This window comes from Venturia canescens, chromosome 9, assembly GCF_019457755.1.
Source record: "Venturia canescens isolate UGA chromosome 9, ASM1945775v1, whole genome shotgun sequence".
Lineage (NCBI taxonomy): Eukaryota > Metazoa > Arthropoda > Insecta > Hymenoptera > Ichneumonidae > Venturia > Venturia canescens.
Window position 1 is genome coordinate 16,638,103 of NC_057429.1, and position 22,761 is coordinate 16,660,863.

At 42.3% G+C, this 22,761-nt stretch overlaps 2 protein-coding genes across 2 annotated transcripts in view; one reads left to right on the plus strand and one right to left on the minus strand.

The window, feature by feature from the left end:
* The first annotated feature begins 228 nt into the window (after positions 1–228).
* LOC122416048 (probable multidrug resistance-associated protein lethal(2)03659) lies at positions 229–10,044 on the plus strand. Its single transcript, XM_043428716.1, has 14 exons — positions 229–327; positions 1,320–2,510; positions 2,603–2,923; positions 3,097–3,521; positions 3,767–3,923; positions 4,004–4,206; positions 4,670–5,025; positions 5,867–6,081; positions 6,158–6,376; positions 6,451–6,631; positions 6,885–7,070; positions 7,150–7,606; positions 8,381–9,456; positions 9,595–10,044. Exons 2-14 carry the CDS (start codon positions 2,434–2,436, stop codon positions 9,730–9,732), a joined length of 4,011 nt encoding a protein of 1,336 aa, XP_043284651.1. The 5' UTR covers positions 229–327; positions 1,320–2,433; the 3' UTR covers positions 9,733–10,044.
* The window catches only part of LOC122416051 (uncharacterized), a 59,679-nt gene continuing 46,950 nt past the window's right edge, over positions 10,033–22,761 (minus strand). The window contains exons 2-7 of the mRNA XM_043428721.1: positions 20,215–20,396; positions 17,840–18,053; positions 13,404–13,537; positions 13,010–13,174; positions 12,768–12,905; positions 10,033–12,616 (exon numbers count right to left, since the gene is read on the minus strand). Of these exons, the coding sequence (XP_043284656.1) occupies positions 12,135–12,616; positions 12,768–12,905; positions 13,010–13,174; positions 13,404–13,537; positions 17,840–18,053; positions 20,215–20,396 (1,315 nt within the window). The 3' untranslated portion in view covers positions 10,033–12,134. The remainder of the gene's footprint in view (positions 12,617–12,767; positions 12,906–13,009; positions 13,175–13,403; positions 13,538–17,839; positions 18,054–20,214; positions 20,397–22,761) is intronic.

The window sequence follows — 22,761 nt, forward strand, 5'->3', positions numbered from 1 at the left end:
TCGAAATAGTACAAATTACGGTAGTCTGGCACGCGAAAGTATAGTCGAGCCGTTTCGCTTTCCTCCATGCACTTGAGCATGTTCGAACACTGTTTTTCACTCATTGCGACTCTTTGTTTGCTCGAATAAGTGGACTCGAATATGAAAAAGAATGCTTCGGACGATACGCTCGTCAGAGTATAGATTAGCGTCGGACGGTTATGACGTCAGGTGAGAATAACACGAACGTGTGTTCCTCACGCAACGGGCAGTGTTATTTAAACTCATGAGGCTGTTCAAGGCATTCTGCCCGAGATAAAAAGCAGGTCAATCCTGTGGATAAATCAGGTAAATACTAAGATGAACTGCCATCCAATTCATAATCGTTTTTATCACTAATGTGCGAGCATTGATCCATCGACTCGTTATTTCCTTCATTAAATTTCTCACCGAAGAATTTATGCTCTCGTTACCGCGAAAGAGAATCATTTTTCGATCGAAAGTTTCACGGAATTCGAACGTCGTCGTTTCGTATTTTTCATCATGATAATCGTGCTAATATTTTTTATATCCATCGGTTGAATACTATCTCAAAGACTTTCAACGATCGTTCAAATTTTCACGTTCCATGTTATTCCATTCCCCATTTAATTCGAGTGTCCATTCTTCTCAGTTGAGTTGAATCATCGTCGGGAATGGAAACCGCTTTGACTATATTATTATGAAAATTGAAGCACAATTTAATAAAAAGACGAACGGAAGTGCTTTGGGAAATTCCACCGTATTAGTTTCGTAAGATAAGTGATAAGCGGGCCACTCAAAATGTGATGAAATTGGGTTTCTCCCTATCTTTTTTTAGATAAGCATCTACATAAGTGAAGAAGTGTCCGAGACACTCGCACGTGTTTTGTGTCGTTTTTAGTCCAATGATAAGTATCGAAGACTCAAAAAAATGTGAATGAATTGAATAGAATTTTTATTCGATCGTGTCTCTCGAGCTGATAAATCTTAATAAATCGTATTTACAAAGAGATTGAAAATAAAAAAAAAAACAATTATACAGAAAATATTGAACGGCGAGGATCATTTTCCAGCCCCGTCCGCGTCGACTTGACACAAACTCGTAACTTTAGCACAAAAGTTGCCGAAATAATGTACGCTGTGTTCGGCTGGAAGTAAGCGGTTCGCTCGTCGGAGCCTTTGGAAAACTCGAACACGGAAAACACGGGAAAACAAGAAAAGTCGATAAATAAAAGATAACTCGGTGGCTAAGCGTGGAGTTGACAGGTTTCTCTTCCATTAACTCGCTCTAAATTTTCCTCGCACATTTTCTGCTCGAGGGGGTTATTACGGGTGCGGAATTATCACGAGTCGATAAGCACTAGGCCGATCCTGACGCTGCTTGTCCGAGCCGGAGAGCAGGGAGCGGCGACGTCACGGGCTCCGTGCCACGTGGCGTCGTAAATATCCACGAGATTTTCCATTGAGAATAAACGCTCCGGAGATGGAGGCTCCCCGGGATTTCGGGATGAGATGGAATAATCGGAGAACTCGGAATGTTCGCGCGAGGAACTTTCGTCGCCGATGATCGACGCGCGACCCCCGTTGCCCCGCTGCCGGAATATCGCGACGACTTGGCACCAGTCAACGCTCGCTCGGTCTCGCTCGGTCGGCTCAGAGCCTGAGCCGACTACTCGCTAATGACAAAAACTTTGCAAGTACCGGATCAATTATTCAAACGGTGATTATGAATTTTCATAACGAATCGGTTTACTACTGGAAAGCGACTATGAAACCGGATTTCCGTATTCTCATTACCGCTGACGATCGTCCATCACGCTTGTGAATTGCCAGGATTATTATTCATACATGCCCGGCGAGCTTTTTCATTTAAGGACGCAAAGTGACAGCTGTTCGGATCATTCCCCGTTGCGCCGATTCGGCTTCTCGCAGCGTTGGCCAAGCCCGCGTGCTCCGAATGTTGAAGCTTTTGATAAACGCTTATCCCCGACTCTATATAATCGGTGCGGCATAACGCCAACGCGTTCTATCGTTCCGTCGAGATCGATGTGCTCATAGACCGCGATTGCGTAGATGACTCGCACCTCTCATTGGGCGAGAGATAAACGCCGGATAAAAATATCGACGGAAATCTTTTGACGGAGAACAGAAATGATTGGAATCCGCTTGTGAGATGCTCGCGTCCGGGTCTCCAGCTCGATAAACTCGCGCTTTTAATCGGCGAAGCGAACAAGCTTAAGGAATCCGGTGCCTGCGGATTCTCTATTTCGGAGCCCCGGGAAACGTGTCATAAAAGTTAACCGCCGAGCGTTGGGGGCTCGGCATGTCGTATCACAGGGGAACAAAGGGAGAAGAAAAAGTAGAATGAGAAACGAAGCTCGATCAGGGAGCACGAGGATCCTCGAAACCAGAAAATACGCATAATTATTTATAATGGATGGAAATACTCGGACGGAGAAAAATAAGAACCCGAGAGAAGGCGTCAACCCGCTGAGTGCGCTGACATTTTCGTGAGTATACAAACAAGCATTTCAGTAGACTTTTCTCCCACTGTGAGTCCGTTAATTGCTTAAATTTGGCTGCGGGGCCACCGCACATCCAGATGGGTACTCAAGACCTTCTGGGTCGGCTATCGGAGGGAACTCGAGATCGAGGATCTCGCGGAACCTCTCGAGGAACACAAGAGCAGCATCCTCGGAGATCGAATCAGCGCCGCTTGGCAAGCTGAACTCGAACGAGTACGAAAGATTCAAAGGAATCGCTCCAAAGGGAGCAGCAGCCCGTGCCAGTGTATCGACATGGAAAAAGACAGTAAACATTCGCAGAGAATCAAACCCAGTCTTATGAGGGTTTTGATCCGAGTTTTCGGCTTCAAAATAATGCTTTACGGCGTGACTCTCGCCGTCATGGAGTTTCTTCTCAGGTGAGCGAGCAAATTCATTTTTCAAGGCGGAAGAAGAAGGAAAAGGAAAAATATTCGAAAAGTTTTGATCGATTTTGACTTTTGCTGTTTCTGAGTAATCATTTTTTAAAATTAATCGAGACAACGGTCGAAGCACAGCAAATGAAACTTGTTAAATTTATTGCTCCCTGCAGAATCTCACAGCCGCTGTTTCTCGGACGTCTGTTACAATTCTATTCCGGAGCTAATACTTCGGTGTCCGAGGCTTATCTGTACGCGGGCGGAATAATATTGTGCTCGGCGATAAGCGTTTTCTTCAGGAATCCTTACATGATGGCGGTTATGCACATGGGAATGAAGATGCGAGTGGCTTGTTGCTCGTTGATTTATCGGAAAACGTTGAGGCTTTCGAGGACGGCGTTGGGTGAGACGACGGTCGGGCAAGCTGTGAATCTTTTGTCGAACGACGTGAACTTCTTTGACGAAGCAGCGATTTGCCTGCATTATCTGTGGATCGGGCCGCTCCAGACGATCGCTGTAACGTACTTTCTGTACGAGCAAGTCGGATATTTCGCTTTGACCGGCGTTGCCTTATTCATAATGTGCATACCGCTTCAAGGTTGGTTTTCGCTCGCTTCCGGAACTCTAATTTTACCCTGTTTCTTATTCATGTTGAGAAAATCCTATCGTTTTACAACTCGAATAATTTGCATGCGAAGCGTTCACTTTCACGCTCTCATAACATTAGACGCGACGTAAAAGTCGAGGAAATGAATGATTGGGTTGGGAATTCATCGACGAGGCTGGCCCGGCTTCCCCCCGAAGTCTTTCTAAAGCCAACGAAACTCCCTCGCTTTTTTCCAGGATTCCTGGGCCAGAGATCTTCCGTCTACAGACTACGAACTGCCATTAGAACCGACGAGAGAATTCGCCTCACTCACGAAATCATAACCGGCATACAAGCCATAAAAATGTACGCGTGGGAAAACCCCTTCAGGAATCTCGTAGAAAACGCTCGAAGGTAGTACTCCGATGCCCTTTTTTCTTCGCTCGCATACCATCAGAAACAGTTTTTCTTTCGATGTATTTTCCCGCCCACAGACGCGAGATCAAAGTCATCAGATCGACCTCTTACATCCGCGGTTTGCTGCTGTCTTTCAACATATTCACATCCAGATTGTCCCTCTTCTTAACCATCCTCGTTTACGTCCTGGACCACCGGGAAATAACCGTGGAAAAAGTCTTCATTATGACAGCCTTTTTCAATGTATTGAGGCAAGCTATGACGGAATATTTTCCAATAGGTAAACAGGATCACGCGAGATGTGCGTGGCCAATGCGTTGCGATCGTTGGATCGATATGCCGAAACTGAGACCGCGTGAAAAACGGTGGATCGAATATTGATCGGGCGGAAATTGAAATTCTCATTGCAACGTCGATTTTTTTCTTGCTGGGGTTCATTGAGTTTTGCATTCCTCCTTCTCAATTACCGAAATTTCTAGAAGTTTGGGGATTCAATTTCGGGGATTTTGCTTTAAAGGTTTCCTCCCTTTTTTTAATCACAAAAGCCCAGTTTTTGGGAGAGTCCAGTCTCGGTGTATCGTCCAAATTTATACTAAATAAGGAGCTGTTTAATCGGTGGATGCAAAAAGATTCTCGTTGCTCGAATTCTCGGAGAAGAATTTCCGCAAATAATTGATTAATTTTGCAAGTTCATTGACCAGCATCCGCAGTCACGATATTAACGAGCATCAATTTGTCTTCAGGATTGACACAAGCGGCCGGTGCGATCGTGTCGATCAACCGGTTGCAGGATTTCATGATGTACCAGGAAGTCGACGAAATAACCGAAAATAAAAACAACAATTGTGAAGCTCGCGCGAGAGGAGAAAACACTCCGAAATTCAAAGCTTCCGAGGACTCGGATCAGGATGGTTCCATCGCTCTTGACAGCTGCCACGCCAAGTGGCTTAATTCCGATTGCGATGACACGCTGCGCGGTATCCAACTCAAAATCGAACCGGGACAGCTCATCGCTGTCATCGGGAAAATCGGGGCTGGAAAATCCAGTTTACTGAACGTCATTTTAAAAGAGCTGCCCGTGTACTCCGGCATTCTAAAGGTACGTAAATTCGTGAAGAATAATGTGATCGGAGAGAAAATCAAGGCAACTCCCATGAAAAGAATTTATATTCAAAATATATTCAGTATTGCACAAAAAGTATAGCCCAAAATATATTTTTTTAAACTTTCATTTTGATAAACGTGAAATACAATTTGTTTTCAATTTTGAATGACTATTTTTTCCATAAAAAGTACCATGATGATCGATCGGAAATACGTTTTTCAATATGAAAATCAAGAGAATCGGTAGAGTCTCGAGACAAGAACACTGACAGCCCAGTTTATATTTGTTTGTATTGAAATTACATTTTCATTGCACTGAATATATATTTATCATATGCAAAATATGTATGATTAATGTATAGAAAAATTTTTGTATTTTGTTGTTTACATGCTAGTTCAAGATTACATATTAACGTGTTGACGTTATCTTTAAATCTTAGAAATATTTGTTAATTAAAAATGTATCGTTAATAATAACACAATACACGATTCATATATTTTTAAGTATGAAAGTTAAAAAAATATATATTTTTTATGTATGCGGAATATTTAATACAATACTGCAATATATTTTAAATATAAATTCTTTTCGTGGGTGAAAACAGGCTACTTCAATAATTACGAAAATGATTTACTCGTTATTTGAGTTATTTATATTTTTATTTCAAGACATTTTAAAAAAGTGGAATTATTGAAATAATTCGATTGAAATTGTCGTGAAAAAATTGACAAATATCCGAGGGGAGTTTTGCCCGGGAAAAAATGTTTTTTGAAAACAGCAAATATATCCTTCCCGTCTTGTGACAATCTCCCCTGCAATGGGATTCCTTGTCCAGGTGAACGGTGACGTAGCATACGCGAGTCAAGAGCCTTGGCTTTTCGCGAGCTCGGTGCGTCAAAATATACTTTTTGGCCGTAAAATGGAGCAGCGACGTTACGAACAGGTGGTCAAAGTTTGTCAGCTCAAGCGAGACTTCGGTCTTTTGCCTTACGGTGATAAAACGATAGTGGGAGAGCGGGGGATCAGTTTGTCGGGTGGTCAACGAGCAAGGTAGTTGAAAATTCGAGGGTATCCGTGACCTCGTGAGGTGTTTTTCATTCACCAAAGTCTCGTATATGCAAAACAGAATAAATTTGGCGAGGGCCGTGTACGCGGACGCTTCAATATATTTGTTGGACGATCCTTTGAGCGCGGTGGATGCCCACGTTGGTAAACGAATATTCAGCAAATGCATAGAGAGGCACTTGAAAGGAAAAACGAGAATTCTGGTGACGCACCAGTTGCAGTACCTCCGGAACGTCGACTGGATCGTCGTTCTCGAAGACGGAGCTGTACGAGCCGAAGGGTGAGGGAAGAAGGTGACGGCACCTCCTGGAAGCTTCAGCTTCTGTAAACATATTCGATTATTCATTTTCGCAGAACTTATGAAGAATTAGCAGGAATGGGAGTCGACTTCGATAGACTGCTCGAGGTCGGATCTACCCAGGAAGAGAATACCTCGGTGCCACCGAGTCGAAGCAACTCTCGTCGGACGAGCTGCTCCTCCCTCGTTTCTCTTGGGATCGGCAAGAAAATCGACAAGGACGATGAACCCGATGAAGTAACGACGCTCAAGCTTGCAACGTCCGAGTCCAACGAAACGATCTAAAAAAATCCTCCAATAATTCCAGTAACTCTCCAATTTCGTTCCCTGCCCAATAAAAAGTTTGTGAATAACAAATGTTCTTTTTCGTTCATTTCGTTGGACTCGAACGTCGTGTACAAAGTAATCAACGAAATTTAGCAACCCCCCAGAATCGTCTCCATCCCTGTGGAATTAATTTAGATTTTTATTTGCTTCATGTATTTTTGAGGTAGTCGAAATGCGAAGGCGGGGAAACATCAAAGGCCGCACTTATTCCTCGTACTTTGGAGCTGCTGGTCACGGCTTCCTGGTTTTCGTCGTTATTCTCTTATGCGTCGGTGCCCAACTGGCTGCCAGTGGCAGCGACTACTTCGTCGCTCAGTGGGTCAATATGGAGGAGCTTGAAAATAGAAACGTGAGTGGATGAGTGAGTTTTTTGCGATTTTGCGACGACGGAGTTGAGAGCGGCTGGTGGATCGACTTGAATTTTATAGAAAACTTTGAAACTGGGGGGCCAGACGGAAATCCACAAGAGCCTGTGGAACGCCAACACGTGTTTCTACGTCTATAGCGCTCTGAACGGACTCACCTTATTCATAACGCTCGCACGTTCCTTCTCTTTCTTCGAGATGTGCACGAGAGCTTCGAGGAAACTTCACGATCAAATGTTCCGAAGTATCAGTCGAGCGAAGATGAGCTTCTTCCATTCGAACCCATCGGGTCGGGTGCTCAATAGATTCGCCAGGGATATCGGCGCCATCGACGAATCGCTGCCGCCGACGATGATGGACTGCGTACAAAACGGTCTCTCGCTATTGGGATCAATAATCGTGATCGGTATCGCAAATCCTTGGCTCATGGTACCCACTCTTTTCATCGCCATCGTTTCTTATTACTTGAGAATTATTTATTGGGCTACTAGCAGGAGCGTCAAACGACTCGAGGGAATCAGTGAGTGTTTTTCCTTATTCCTCGTACCTCGAGCCTCGTACGGATTTTTATGCCTGTGGAAAGTTCCGAGTACATGCCAAGACGTTTTTTGGGTTATTCGTACACTTGTGATGGGCGGGAATATCGAAAGTTTTTTTTATTAGATATTCTTCAAGTACAATGTCTGAAGAATATTGTCACCAATTTTTATAAAGATCGGGTGCGCGCGGTCCTCTGATACCTGAATCTTTAAACGCGATTATCTCAGAATCGTTTTTTTTTTTTTTTTGAAAAATACCTTTGCAGGGGAAGCGATTACTAAAAAACTATTAATCCGATCAATAAGAAATTTATATCACTTATTTATTATAATAATAGCTAGGGCCTGGACGAAGGATTTCGTATTTTGTTGGAAAGAAAAATTGTAACAAAAAAATTGAAAACTGAGTACCTCAAAAAATGATTTTTTTCTCAAAACTGTCGCCATGTATTTTTTAAATCAAAATTTTTACAAATCCTTCGTCCAGGCCCAAGCTATTATCACAATAAATAAGTGGTATAAATTTCGTACGGGTCGGATTTATGGTTTTCTAGTTATCACGTCCACTGCAACTGACGCTCAAAGCAAAGGTGGTACATGAACATACATACTAATGAATGTCGTTCACAGTGATTCAATCAAAAATGATTTTCTTATAAAATAAAATAAAAAAAAATAAAAAAATCAAGAAAATCACGTTTTTTCGGCCGCTGCAAGTGAGCATGTGAAGCCTTAACGGGAAAATGTGGTTGCAGCACGTTCACCGGTGTACAATCATCTGAACGCGACCCTCCAGGGGCTTGGGACCATCCGTTCGTTCGACGCGGCAGGAGTCCTGACCAAGGAATTCGATCACCACCAGGATCTTCACTCCTCCGCTTGGTACATGTACCTCGGTGTGTCTCGTGCCTTCGGTTTTTGGCTCGATCTTTTTTGTCTTTTATACATCACTCTTGTGACGATGAGTTTCCTGGTGCTTCGTAACAACGAGGATCCGACCTCGACCCCGGGGGGAAAGGTCGGTCTTGCGATAACTCAGAGCATAGGATTGATAGGAATGTTTCAATGGGGAATGCGTCAATGTGCCGAATTCGAGAACCAAATGACCTCGGTCGAGCGCGTGTTCGAGTACAGTAACGTGGAGAGCGAGCCTCCTCTTGAGAGTGCACCGGGCAAGAAGCCAAAGGACACGTGGCCCGAGGAAGGAAAAGTCGAGTTCAAGAACGTCCATTTGCGTTACTCACCGCTGGATCCTCCGGTTTTGAAAAATCTCAATTTCGTGGTTAAGCCTCGCGAGAAAATCGGCATTGTCGGTAGAACCGGAGCTGGAAAATCGTCGCTGATACAGGCGCTGTTTCGTCTCGCCGATGTCGAAGGTACGATCGAGATCGATGGCGTTGACACGAGCGAAATGGGGCTGCACGATTTACGCTCCAAAATCAGCATCATTCCCCAAGAGCCGTTTCTCTTTTCCGGCTCGATGCGCTTCAATCTCGATCCGTTTGGAACTTACGACGATTTTCGATTGTTGGAAGCTCTGGAGGAAGTCGAACTCAAAGAATTAGGACTCGAGTGCTCCGTCAACGAAGGCGGCAGCAATTTGAGCGTCGGCCAACGCCAACTGGTCTGCCTCGCTCGTGCCATCGTACGCAATAATCCTGTACTCGTACTCGACGAAGCGACCGCAAACGTTGATCCTCGTACAGACAAGCTCATACAAAAGACAATTAGACGAAAATTCGAAAATCGTACGGTCCTCACAATAGCGCATCGACTCAATACCGTTATGGACAACGATCGAATACTTTTGATGGATGCCGGATCTGTCGTGGTAAGAATTTACGATCTCCCATTCCAATTTGCACCGAATAATTTTTTCCCTCACTAAATTATCGCTCGTTCCCTTAAAAAAAAAAATCCCACGCTTTTGTCTGCATCGGGTAACATCAAAATTGTTTCATTTTCACAGGAATTCGACCACCCTCACATCCTTTTGCAGAACACTAAATCCGGCTATCTCTACAATATGGTTCAAGAGACTGGGACATCTATGGCCGAAGCGTTAGCGGAAATAGCGAAAGCGAATTACCAATTTCGTACTAAATAACCATTTTTTTTCGATGTATGCAAATATTTAAGAAAACGAACCGGAAGAACATAAATCTATGAAAATTCTTCTCCTCGATCTTTGGAGAACTATTAAACTCGGAAGAAAGTACAAATACCGATTCCACACGATTGAAAAATCAATTCGGTAATAACATGACACTGTTGGATCTAAATGCGTGATCTACCAAGAAGGTTTGACCCTTTTGTGCGATGTAATTTCTATGTAAATCGGTGCGCTCGATCCCAAAGGTTTCTTAGCTTAATTCACGTAACGATTGTATTTTAAAAGAAATGAGCCTTTCCATTTTAATTATTGTTTTTGTTATCTTTTATTTTGTTATAAGATGAATGATAACGTGAAATACTTGTGTTGTAACGAAACGATGAAACTCGCATTGTTTCTGCTCATTCGTCTCAAGTACAAGTGCCTAGAAGATGATGAAACAATATTGCGAACGAACAGTAATGGATTACAGTTACAAACACTTATTTATAGCGTTCAACTGTCGCTCGCCCTCACACTCACTCTCATTTACTCTTTCTATTTTTCATTCTCGTGCGTATATATTCAAAAAATTCTGAAACTTTTTCTCGTCAATATTCATACAATTGATACACACTTTTGTTTCCCCAGAATCGGATCAATGTTCGAATGTAAAATATTTAGCATCATTCACGACAGTTGTGCGAATGTGTGGGCTTTTTGGTTCTCCATTTATCTAATTTGCCTGATTCAATACGAATTTTACAGAACAATGACGGGGAAAACGGCTTAAAAGAATAAAGATATATATATATATATATTTATATTTTATATATATTTATAACAAACTCGAACTCATCCACCAAACCTTAATTCCAGACGGATTTCAAGTTTGATAATTCGCGCGGATGCGAGTAGTACGCTCTCTAGTATTTTTAATACTGACAGTAAAGAGGATTACTGTTAAAAAAATTATTAAACAAGGCTCGCAGAATCTTCGCAGACCGTGAAAAATCGTTTGAACAATCGAACACAAATTTGATAATAATCGTAAGCAGTTATTACAGAAAACGAGACAACAAGACAGTGAACAAACGGATTCACTCTCGTTCATACGGCGCAACCCTTAATCCTTAAATCACAAATATTCATTCATTTTCCATGATTTCTTTAACAAATTATTAGTACTTGTCATGTTATTTTTCATTCTGTCTTCCCAATCTTCATCTTCATTGTACGACAAAATTATGAAATAATACGTATAAAAACAAAAGACATGAAGAAAAGAAACAGTTTTCTACCGTTCGCACGCCAAGTTCAGACTGTCTCCATTTTTCATCATCGGTAACGTCGTTGTGACCCAATAGCATTTCCAAATATGCGAAAAACTAAAATTGCAGGGAAATTTCGTTACAATCTTACAAAACAATTCTGTTGCGCTTGAACGTGCCAATGAATTATTGAACAAAAAGGTCCAAAAGACTGTAACTCCATGAATGAATAATTCGAACGTTGAGGCTGATTTCGGCGCATGAATTTTTACCGAAATTTCAGGAAAAATTTATTAGTTTTTCCCGACGATCAATAGAATTGGCGGGGAGAATTAGGATTAATTGGAAATTCAAGAGATTCGTGATTCGGCGAGGTTAAACTTTCCTACTCTCTTGATCGTACGTTCGGGAATATTCAAAAAGATTACTACTCATAATGGTCAGACGTCGATTTGACTCGGAATAGTGGAACAATATACACAAGTAGATTACAAATTCAAGGATAGCTTCAGAATATGAGCTAGTTGAATCTAATTTACGTACAGAACATTGAAAAAAAAAGAATAAAACAAGTCGTAACATAAATAATACTGCTAATTAAATAAATAAAGGTTACTTTGCGCGATAGCGAATGACTTCAGTAATACATATATTTACAACGCGTTTTAAAACGAAAACAGAACGAGATCTGAAAAGGAGGAATCGGGTAGAAATGGAGAATGGAAAAAATCGTCAAACGACGACACGAAGATAAGGAGCGGAGAGATGGGAACAGTCGATATTTTGAGCTTTATATAAGAGAGTATAAAATACGTAGGGTTTGTGATACAAAAAGGAAACTAGTTCGTAAAAAAGGAGAAGTACAAGAAGAAACGGGAGGTTTTCGGACGGGTCGTGCGAGCGAACCGACGTTACTCGGACGGATCTTTTCCAGATATCCATTATTTGATTAAAAAAAAAAACGAAAAGTGATAATAAAAAATAATAATAATAAAACATCTATGCATGGCTCGTAAGAAGGTGAGCAGGATAAAACATATTGTCGGTTCGTTTGGGATAATCACGAGCGAGTAAGCCGCGATAAAAGAGCAAAATGTACTTTGCACCCTCTCCTTTGTTCATTGAGGTTTTTTTCACTGCTGATATTTATACAAGAACTTCGAGACTCTCGCGAGAGCGAGCTTTCTGTTGATTGGATTTGTTGCCGTTGGCTTGTACGATCATTCCGACAGATTGACATCTCGAGTTGACGTTGATCCTCATCGGTGGGGGTCGCATCGGTGGCATTGACATCCGTATTTTATACCAAAATTTGTAACCCCCGATACCATGGCCGTCCCCGCTACTCGTCGTTTCTTCCCAACGTAAAATCGTTAAACGATCGAACGCGATCCCGTCGTTGCAATGTGAAACCGCCGCGAGACCATTGCGCCTCGAAGACTTCGCGATCGACGTTGTATTCGGTAAATCCTTCAGACTTATTATTATTGTTCTCGTTGAAAGGGAAGACAATTGTTTCAGTACAGCAGCTACACTCGATTCCGTCCAGACGTTCTCAAGGGCGTTTGGCCCCAAAACGACGATTATTCTTCGCGCTGACGCCGCGTGTGGTCCAATCTCGAGACCCCCTGGGAGAAAAAAATCAATCATTAGCATAAATTGAATCGAAAGTATTCAGTTGAATTATTGTAAAACTCAAACTCCTTTTTTTTTTATTTTATCGAAATTTCAAAGAATTTCGATTGAATTATCATCAAATACAATGAAACCAATACTTACAATTGTGTTTTACGTGAGTGAGCTCGAGAGTCGTGCACTTGAAGCGGTGTCTCGATTCGAGTGTTGGAACAAGAATGCCAACTGCGAAGTTAGAGTCCCTCTCATGGTAACAAACGAGAGCGTCGCATTCCTTGCCATCTATCGATGAAGTAATTATTATTATTATTCGTTCATCGATAGTTTCAATTGTAAAAAGCCTCAAGTTTGTAGCCGGAGTAATGAACAAAATGCACAAAACGAACCGTCTTCTTCAAGGAGGCCGAATCTGTCGCGACACATGACCGCTAATGGCAGCCAGCATCTCGCGTAGAAAGCTCCAACGGATAAGCCAATGACAAGAACAAGGACACCGAACAGTAGTGTTTTTCTCCAGGAACCATTTCGAAATCCGAGGTCGTAGAGTGGCTCTGAAAAAACATCAATGAATTACTAAGGTATCGCTCAGACTAAGAATCGAGGTCGAGTATTCCTTGTGTAAATAATGATTTTTATTTGTCAAAGTGATCAACAAAATAACACGAATCTTGACAAATGACTAATAAATCGTTTCATAAATTTAGACTCAATTCTGCTTTAAATATCCCACTCGCAGTAGCATGCTATGTAATTGAGAAAGATAAAAAAATATTTTTATACCTTGACGATAAATATGAGCTGGCAGATTCATTTCATCGTCGACACCATTGCTGATCCGGCATTCGTATTCGCCATAGTCCTCGAGTGTGATATCCTCGATCTCCAAGTAAGAACCGACTATTTCATCGTCCTCTCTGGATTGAAGAAAAATCAAAATACTTGATAAGAATGACAGGAGTAACGAGAACGTCTTATTCGCACGTCAAAATCGATATTTCAATCTGTCAAATTGGGGTACATCGTAATGCGATAGCGGATAGAACTGTGACGAGAAAAAGAATAAAAGCTCGATAAGACATCGTCGAGTGAGCTTGGAAATGTGGGAGGAAAAAAAGTGGGAAGAGAGAGGAAACGGAGTGAATTTCGCACGAAGGAGTTTCACCGCCGATTTTTCAAGCACGAGCGACTGAAAGACGGGAATAAGTGCGACCACGGAGGTATACAGACAGTCGATATATGTAACTCTCTTTGTTCACCGGTACAAACTCGTTCCTCGTAACACTTTCTTATCCCTTTTATTCGTACCGTTGCATTTTTTTACTTTTTTATAATCTTCTTTTCTTAAGGCTCCTTTTGAGATTTTACGGACGAACGTCGCCGGTGAGAGTGAAGCGGAGAGCTCGCGCCCTGGTACAAAATCGAGAAAAAATTCGAGCTCCACTTTTTTTACTCCCCTCGATTCTGTGCTCAATCCTTCCGGACTGTTTCTTTCCCCGAGTGCTGTCTCGCAATCGCTTTTTCTGTCTTTCTTCGTCTTTCGAGCCTCGATTATCCCTTTGGTACTCTACGACGTAGCTTCGAGATAGGTTCTCACGGCGCGGGACAACGGGAGAGAAAAATGGGCGAATACAGTGACAAAAACGTCGCTCGACTTCGAAATTCCATCTTTCGATTCATTCCGCATCTTCCAATTCCCTCGAGTACTTAAGTACAGCGATGAATGTCCCGCCCCTCCGAGAGATTCTTTTTTCCTATCAAGTTGCTCTCGTTTTCATTTATTCTCAGTCCGAGAATTGTAACCGTTTCCAATGGCAGTGAGTATCGTAACGAGGGGCCATTATTTCTCCATCCCAATCAGGTTCTTTGATGATTCATACATTTGTACAAAATATTGATTCGCGATGTGGATAAAAACGTTTCTGAGCCTCGAAATAAAACGATCTCTAGAATCGAAGGAAAGAAATGTGATAAAAATTCAATGAAAATAAAACACGCTCGTATCGGTCGTTCGTCCATTCGCGTAAGCCCAAGTTTCCTCCATATCGTGAAAATAAAAAAGTCACAGTCGACAAAATTTAACGAAGTTGGTAGGATCGATCGGTGGTAAAACGTTGCAAGAGAAGCTTTTTCGTTGTAATTCGAGTCTGAGATATGAAGAAGGAGGATTGGACCACCCAGCCGAGGGGAGAGTGGGTAGAAAAGTGCTGGAGAGTTCTCGTGACATTTTCTCTCTCTCTCTCTCTCTCTGGGTCTTGATCTTTGGAGAGGTCAGCGAGCATGACCAACAAGCGTATATCGCGACAGGAGGATCGCTCGGACTGAGAGGGTGGAAAGGAGATTTGAGAAAATAAGAGATAAAAAGAAGCTCGAGAAGAAACAAGTTCAAAAGCTGGACCGTGGTTAAGACAAGAATAAAAAGAAGAAAAAGAAGGAGGAAGAGGAGGAGAAAGAGAAGAAGCAAAAGGAGAGGAGAATGAGAAGGAGGAGGAGTTTTCGTCGTTCTCCATCTGGCTGAATAATTTATGCTGCAAAACCGAGAGAGAGTAGAGTTGTTCACTCTCATAAGCGAGCTCTCGAACCTTGTGGAAATAAGCTCGAACCGCGATTTACGTTTCGCGATAAGACTTGAATTGCCCGTGGCGACCTCTCCTCTTTTTTATACATATACACATACATCAAGGGGCTTCAGGTATGTATATATGCCCATAAAATCCGATGATATCGTCCTTCGTGTTCTACGAGGTGGCGTGAATTCATCGAGATTGGAGAACGTTTAGACAGCTCGGATAACTGAGAAAATTTAAAACGCTAAACCTGAGTGAAATGCGAGTATAAAAAGAAAGGCGTCGGCGGTGAGGGGTGGGGAGGGGGGGGGGGGGGGAAGAAGACAATTTTCTCGCCTTTCACGCGACTTTCGAGTATCGTGGAGAACGCAAGACGTTTTTTGCGAGAGAGTTAGAGAGGCAAGTGCCGGGGGAAAAACGAGTGAGAAACCCGTAGCGGAATTAAATGAAAATGGGGAGGAAAAGATACGGAAACGGGAAAAAAATCACGATCTGTTGAAACATTCGCGTTACGTGCGACCAAATATTGTCTCTCCGGACAGGAAATTAAATTTTTTTCGTCTACACGCTCACGTATTTCATTTTCCCTCTTAATTATTCCCTCGCTGCTACGATGCTCTTTCATTAATTCTCATATTCTTATGAGCATCAGTTCAGATTTTATTTCACCTACGGAAACTCTTTCGTAAAGAAAATCGTAAGAGTCACAGGATCAATTCTGATGTATTTATTCTAAAGGATATGTGAAGAAGAAATAGCTTACTCAGGAGGAGATAAAAAGTGTTTTGTTTTCAACGCTATATCCACTTGGGATGAAAACGATCTTTTGAAAAGTGCTAACATCTGCGTTATGGAGCGATTCTCATCGGGATCTGTTGAGATTTCAAAACGAGGGCATAAATCCTCGATTTCACAAAAACTTTAAGCGGTCGGTGAGAAAATAGTTCATATCTTCAAACAAATGCTGTTTTCTTGTTAAGTTTTCAATGCTCTCGATGATTTTTTCGTTGATTTTTATACCCCGTGTTAGAAGAGTGAGAGAGAGAGAGAGAGAGAGATGATTTTTAGCGCGGCTAGCGAAACTCTCCGTCGAGGTCTTGGCCAGAGGAAAGAAGAGGGCTAAAAAAGCAATAGAGCAGCGAGAGGAGAGAAGAGGCATCGAACAAGAAGTCGAGAATCTCTCATCGCTCCGACGCGCTCCATCATTACGGTAATGATACCTTTGCCCTCTCTTCTACTCCTTCTCTTCCTCCTCCACCTTTGCAAAACTCCTTCGTACATTCTCCCTGTTCGATCTTCCCTTCCTTTCCCCCTTGGATTTCTCATATTTTCTTCTCTTTCTTCCTCCGGATCCTCTTTCTCGTCGATTCTACCAGTTTGCGAGATGATACTCTTCGCGCCCGTTCTCACTCGTAGCGCTCGAGCGAGCAGGTACGAGACGTTACCAACCACGAGGGCGACCAGCATAACGCCTTTTATCCTCTCCGTCCCTTTCACTCTTTTGTTTTTTCCCTTTCCGTCTTTGCGCTTGAGAATTTCTTATTAACCTTGTACATCGTTGCAGGATAAACCATGCACACCGGGAGTTTGCTTGTGCGCCCATTTTTTCACAGTTGGACATTGAGGAGCAAATCTGCGTCGGAGTACGAACGGATTCTTCGGCAGCATCAAAATTATTTTATTTGGAATAAAACGTTGGTCGGATCCTTCCAAAAATATCGACGTTTGAGGCGAAAATCTCTTTGGATTTGAGCAATCAATCGATTGGAGAAACACTCAGAATCGATTGATCAAATTCGTCGTCGCGATGTGCATTGTGATGAGGAATTGAGGCGAAGGTTCAGTGATCTTGAGTCCCACGACGAATCAACGTAACCCCGAGGATGTTTTGATAGCTCGTACTAATGAAATAGTCCGAAACTAATTGTATTACACGCTTCATTGCTTCCAAACTCCATTATGTATACACAGACGGAGAAGTTGTTTCTGTCACATTTCAGCGCGATATTGGCTTTCTCAGGCTTCATGCTTCGTTCGTCATCTTAAGCTAGTACAAGCCTGTCTGGAGTATAACTCATCAAAGTTTTGGTGAAAGTTCACTCGAGTCCTGAAACATCGAGAAGCACGTTAGACGATATTTCCTCGGTCCCTCGGGGTCTAACTCCTGCGATAGAATCCAAAATCAAATTTCGCGTTGGAACTAAAAGGATGGAAGGAGGGATAGGGCAAGAGAGAGAGAGAGAGAGAGAGAGAGAGAGAGAAACGAAGAAAATAACTTTATCAAAAGCCAAGGATGTCTCGAGGTAAATAATTTCCAATCAAAAGCGATCGAAAACTCGAGTTTCCCATTTCGCTGTTTACTCCAACGGTATCAGTACCGTAAATCCGTTTTTATCAATTCCCCGAAAACGGTGTGATCGTCTTATCATTGAATTATGAGCAAATAAAGTACAACTTGTTTTTGAACTTTGTTTTTCGATTGTCAAGAATCTCGTTCGAAGCAATCACATAACATTTCGAAATGACTGATTCGGATAAAGATAGACGTTTATTTAGTTCGAATGAAAGTCGAAAAATACGTGGGCGATTGAAAAACGACGAAAACAGAAGACCCCCACTGATTGACCGTGAGAATAATGAGAGTAATTTTACCTCGAGACTCGATGCTGAGACAATCTGCCATGATCGGGCAGTGTGAGGTTGCTGCCGACCTTGGACCAGGTCACCGAGTTCTTCGCGTCCGGGAGATCGACACGTCCGAGATAGGCCTCGCAGAATAGTCGTGCCGAAGCTCCGAGAGGTACCATTTGGGAGGCTGGTTTATAGGTCGGTAATGGCTTTCCTGTGTAACCTGCTGCCTCCTCCCCTACGAATATAAGTTTCGAGTTAATACAGACGTGCGAGCGGAAACAAATACATTGCATTGGTGTTCGCAAAACTTTTTTTCTAGGCTACGTGCTCTTTGGCAAAGCTCATTTCCCAAGGGCCCAGAAATCATTTGACACGAAACTCGGAAAAGTTCTTATAGTATTTATCGTGACGCTAAACACTCAAAATCATTCCTTTCGAACTAAATCCGTAAGTTTGCCAATTTTCCCTTTAACGAAAAATATTCTTGGCATCCGACAACGAAGTTTGGTGACGACAAATTACTTTGTTTTTCGCTAACGAAATGAAGATTTTAAAACATTTTACATTTGTTGCATCAACGAACGTTTGACGTACGTACAAAAAATAACATTGATTCGAAGGGTTTTCGTATCGTTTGTTTCGGTAACACGAAGCACGAGTTTCATTGATTTTCAGTGTAAACAGAACGGGATCACCTCGACTGGCTTTCCCCTGTCAATATTGAATTTACCGAGCGAATATTTGAACCTTTGCATCAATAATCTCGTCATTGCAATTGAGAAGAAAACATTCACAAATTAATCAACTTCACAGTATTTCAATAATTTCGCATCATTTCTAATAATTTGTCATTGAAAATCGAGCACAAATTCAATCATATTTCAGTCATTCGGTACAACAGACCAAAAATATGAAATGCTTATATCAGTGACGCAGTCGGAACCGAAACCCGACCGGAAACGAACGAACCAGACAAAAGTTAAAAAAAAATCAATTTTGATATTCAAAATCGAGCACTAATTTCATCGCGTTTCAAAGTAACTTTGCAGCAGAACAATCGACAAAAACGTTCAAAAACGTTCAGTGACCCACTTCAGGAGAGTCGGTCCCAAAAGAATCAACCAGAACACGGATGAAGAGCCAAAGGACAGAAAAGACGAAAAAACCGAGGAAAAATCCTCAAAATAAAAAAAAAACCAAAATACTTCAAGGTAGATTATGCCCGAAGGATCGTATTTTATGGGTGTCTAAATTGGATCGATTTTTACTTCCTAACTGAAGATATAATCTCTTTCAATTAATGTCAGAGTTCGAAAGTGTAAATACATTTGTCCAACTTATCTTTTGGCGAATGAAAGCACAAAGGGAAAACACAACGGGAAATGGATCAAGAAAAAAGTGTTAATAAAAAGACAGAAGGTTACGACAGGAATGGGCCAAGCCAAGAAGAAACAAAACGCCGAAATAAGCAAATGTGAGGTTACCAATTTCGTTCAATCTTTAAGGTATATAACTTTATTACTAGTAAAACAATCGTGTTGAATTTTTTCCACAGACCTTCATTACATACTTCACTGTTATTGTATACTTTTTCATAAACTTCGTAAGAAGCCATCATTCGTTGTATGGAAAGATAACCGATTTTTAACGCATAGTCCTTACAGCCCTGTTCTTCATATTTGAACACGTTTATCTCAATAACCGATAAGACGAAAACCTTTTAAAATTTGATATGCGTCTTATTAAACTCTGGATAAATTTCAAAACTTTCTTAAACAAATCGTTTCCTCCATGAATCACCTTAAAGAGCCATGAATCATGAAAACGGAAAAACTGAGAGTCGTAGCCCATAGGCTCGACCGACTAGAAGCTCCCACCAGATGGATAAAAAGATCGAAAGAAAGTGGCGATGAGAGTTTCTCATGAAATAAGCAATGCTTATGGATACAGGTGTTCGCAGATGGAGAGGGAATGCATTATGAGTTGTATAAACACATAGCAGCGGTGCGGTGATGCTGATGGTGGCGGGAGCGTCGTGCACCAGGTAATTCAGGCACCTTGTTAGCGTCTTGAATGAATGCCTACTGGTTCATATATTATGAAGGTGCAGAATATACTTGTATAGAAGAGATAGCTGGTAGGTAGGAAGAGCTCGTGCTAAATTATTATTAACTCGGCGCAGCTTGGCTCTCGATGCGAGAAAGCGCAGCGATCTGTATCCGTGTGTTGACGCACATCAATGCGCGCGTGTGTGTGTGTGTGCGCGCGCGCGCTCGCGTATGTATGCAAAGGAGGGTACAGAGGAGAAGCTGGTGAACAAGAGGCAAGGGTAATAAGCCCGAGAATTTATAGCGGTCATTTGGAAATTTGCTAAGACAGTGATTGTCCGTACTTACCAAGAACTTGGAGCGTAATGTCTTCCTCCAAGGAGGTTGTGTCGTTTCGAGCACGACAAGAGTATCTCCCTGCATCGGAGGATCTCACCTCCTGTGTGTAGATCGTTTGGTTCGCACTTTCGGGATACAGAATGAAATGACTCTCGCCACCTGGCCAGGGGTAAGCGCGGTTGTCCTTGTACCTGGAACAATGAAAAAGAGGAATCGTTTAACCGCTTGCGATGCTTTGGAGGGTTTCTTTCACCTGGTTTTTGGTAAAACGAACTGAAACAGCTGGAATCTTAATTACGAGTAGAATTTAAAAATCGATAAAACACTCATTTTAAATGTTGAAACGTCGCGTGTTTCTAAGAGGCCTGTGTAAAGAAATTTTTCCATTATTTCGTATTGAATAATGTTTAACCCAATTTTGGTAACTTCGAATAGTCGGCTCGTCAATGAAAACAGCCTCGATGGAGATTTATGAGCGAAAATTACCCAGACTATTTGAGTAACGAAAGGAATGCACTCTTCTCAGATCTAACAAAACTTGGAATCAGTCAGTCCATTTACGAACAAATCCTCGCATGGGCTTTGCACTAAAAGATTCAGTTTACTCAGTTGAATTTCAATGAAATGTCTGACAAGCGAAACGAACTCTCCTCAACACTCGACAGACAGTCATCGTGCCAGAATATATTCGTATCGATAGCTTTACTGGTATGTAATTATATAAACGAGGTTACCTGGATTATTAGAGAGGAGTTGAGTAGCTCTGATAATCGATCCTGATGACAAATTACTGATCTCGATAACACTTGATCAATTATAACGTCAAAACTTCAAGATGAACAAACTGTCATTTGATTATCTCCAAAATCATTTAAACTGATGCAGATAGTTTTGTTTTCTTCTCGAGGAAGAAAAACAAAAAACAGATTCAAACAACAAGAACAGAAAACTTACTGGAAACAAAACTCATTTCCGTTATCTTTTGTTTCTACAATACGAATGTGACAGGATGAATGCGACAAAATGTTCGTTTGTTTTGACCTTTTTTTTCCTGCGTTTTCATCAAAGTACTGTGAGCATTCGGGCTCGCTCGCTTCGAGATTTTCTGGTTTGCGAATTTTTAGTATTCATCATCATGCGAATGCCCCTTGGAGTTTCATTATTTAATACCATTTTTCGCGAAATTTGTTGAGTCGCGAAGTCGTGGGTCTGGCTTAACGCAGCCTAATCGAGTGAACACCGTCGCACGTTTTGCGGTGTCGGAGCTCGAAAAAAGTGGAGTAACGAGAGCCTGGCAAAAGTGCGAGTTGAACGAATAGAATTGCATGAGAGAATTTTGTCGACGAAATGCTGGGAGGTCGGAAGGGCTTTACGCACGGCAACAAAATGGTCCTCGAGAGCGCGGAACCGGCGAAATTCGCCGCATTGCCGGAAGCCTGAGAGCCCGGCCAGGACACTTTGTCGGGAGAATTTTGCATGTCGCGTACAAACCTCGAAACCAGGAGAGCCTGCACCGGTGCGGGAGCTCCGAGGGGAGCAGGGGCGCCGAGCCAAGCCGGGTTTGCACAACGAAGCCGACCGAGCTCCTCTCATTCTCACGAATATATATGAGCTTCGCAAATTCCTGTCTGTGTAAATAGATACACGTACGTAGATTGCGCGCAAGCACTCGCCGGAGGAAAACCCGGACGAGTTTTCCCCCCAAGTACATTCGAGAATTTCAGCTCGACGCGGCGAGAAATGCAACGGTATTCCTCGTGACACTGCTCATACCACCACCCACCCACCGAGGGTGTAATCCTCCCCCGTATCTTACCTACACGAAAGACCAAACTGACACGCCGCTCCAAAGTACACTCGACTTATCCGAGAGAGCGAAGAGATTGTTTAGCTGTACAAGCGCGCCCAAATACTGCCTTAAATAGCTTTCGTCTACTTTCCCCAACTCATTAGCATTTTTCAAACGCTCATTCCCCAAATTTCACTCCCTTCTCGTTTCCTCGCAGCAACGAGAGCGCTCGAAAATAACTTTACCTGCATGCCCGGTGTTGGGATCGTTGCAGTCTGCTTAATTTCGCTCAACCGTGTTTCTACTTCTGCATGGAAACTGCACGTTTTTACTGCGAATATGCAAATTTCTATCGAATCATCAAAAATCTTTGCTCCCCTTCGTTGCCTTTCTTCGAAAAAATCACTTTTCTATTCTCTCGGGATTTAAAATTGACAGTTTTTCGGAAAAACCGTGAATTTTTGTCGAATTGACGATTCGCGGCGAACAGCCGTGCGTCCTGGAACTCCTCGCGCACTTTTCGCTTCGGGGGTGTGTCCGAAGTTGATCGAAGCTTCGTCAAGTGATTTGGAGTCTGCTTCAGATCCGATGCTAATCCGGGGTAACTCCTCTCAGAGGATTCTGAGTGCACTTGCCGTGCACTCGAGTTTTTCGTGACGGTCAACTCGAAATTTACGAGTTTAAGGTAGGAGTATCCAGTGCACAAAGTTCGAGTGTAATAACGAGAGTTAATGGATTCGGAGCTGAAGGAAGCTCAAGTGCCAATT

Bases quoted from the DNA above. Each gene is read 5' to 3' on its own strand.
- LOC122416048 (XM_043428716.1), top strand. From the start codon at position 2,434: ATGGATGGAAATACTCGGACGGAGAAAAATAAGAACCCGAGAGAAGGC. The intron at 5,026-5,866 runs GTACGTAAATTC...TTCCTTGTCCAG, and splicing joins TGTACTCCGGCATTCTAAAG to GTGAACGGTGACGTAGCATA. The intron at 6,632-6,884 runs GTAACGACGCTC...TGTATTTTTGAG, and splicing joins AGGACGATGAACCCGATGAA to GTAGTCGAAATGCGAAGGCG.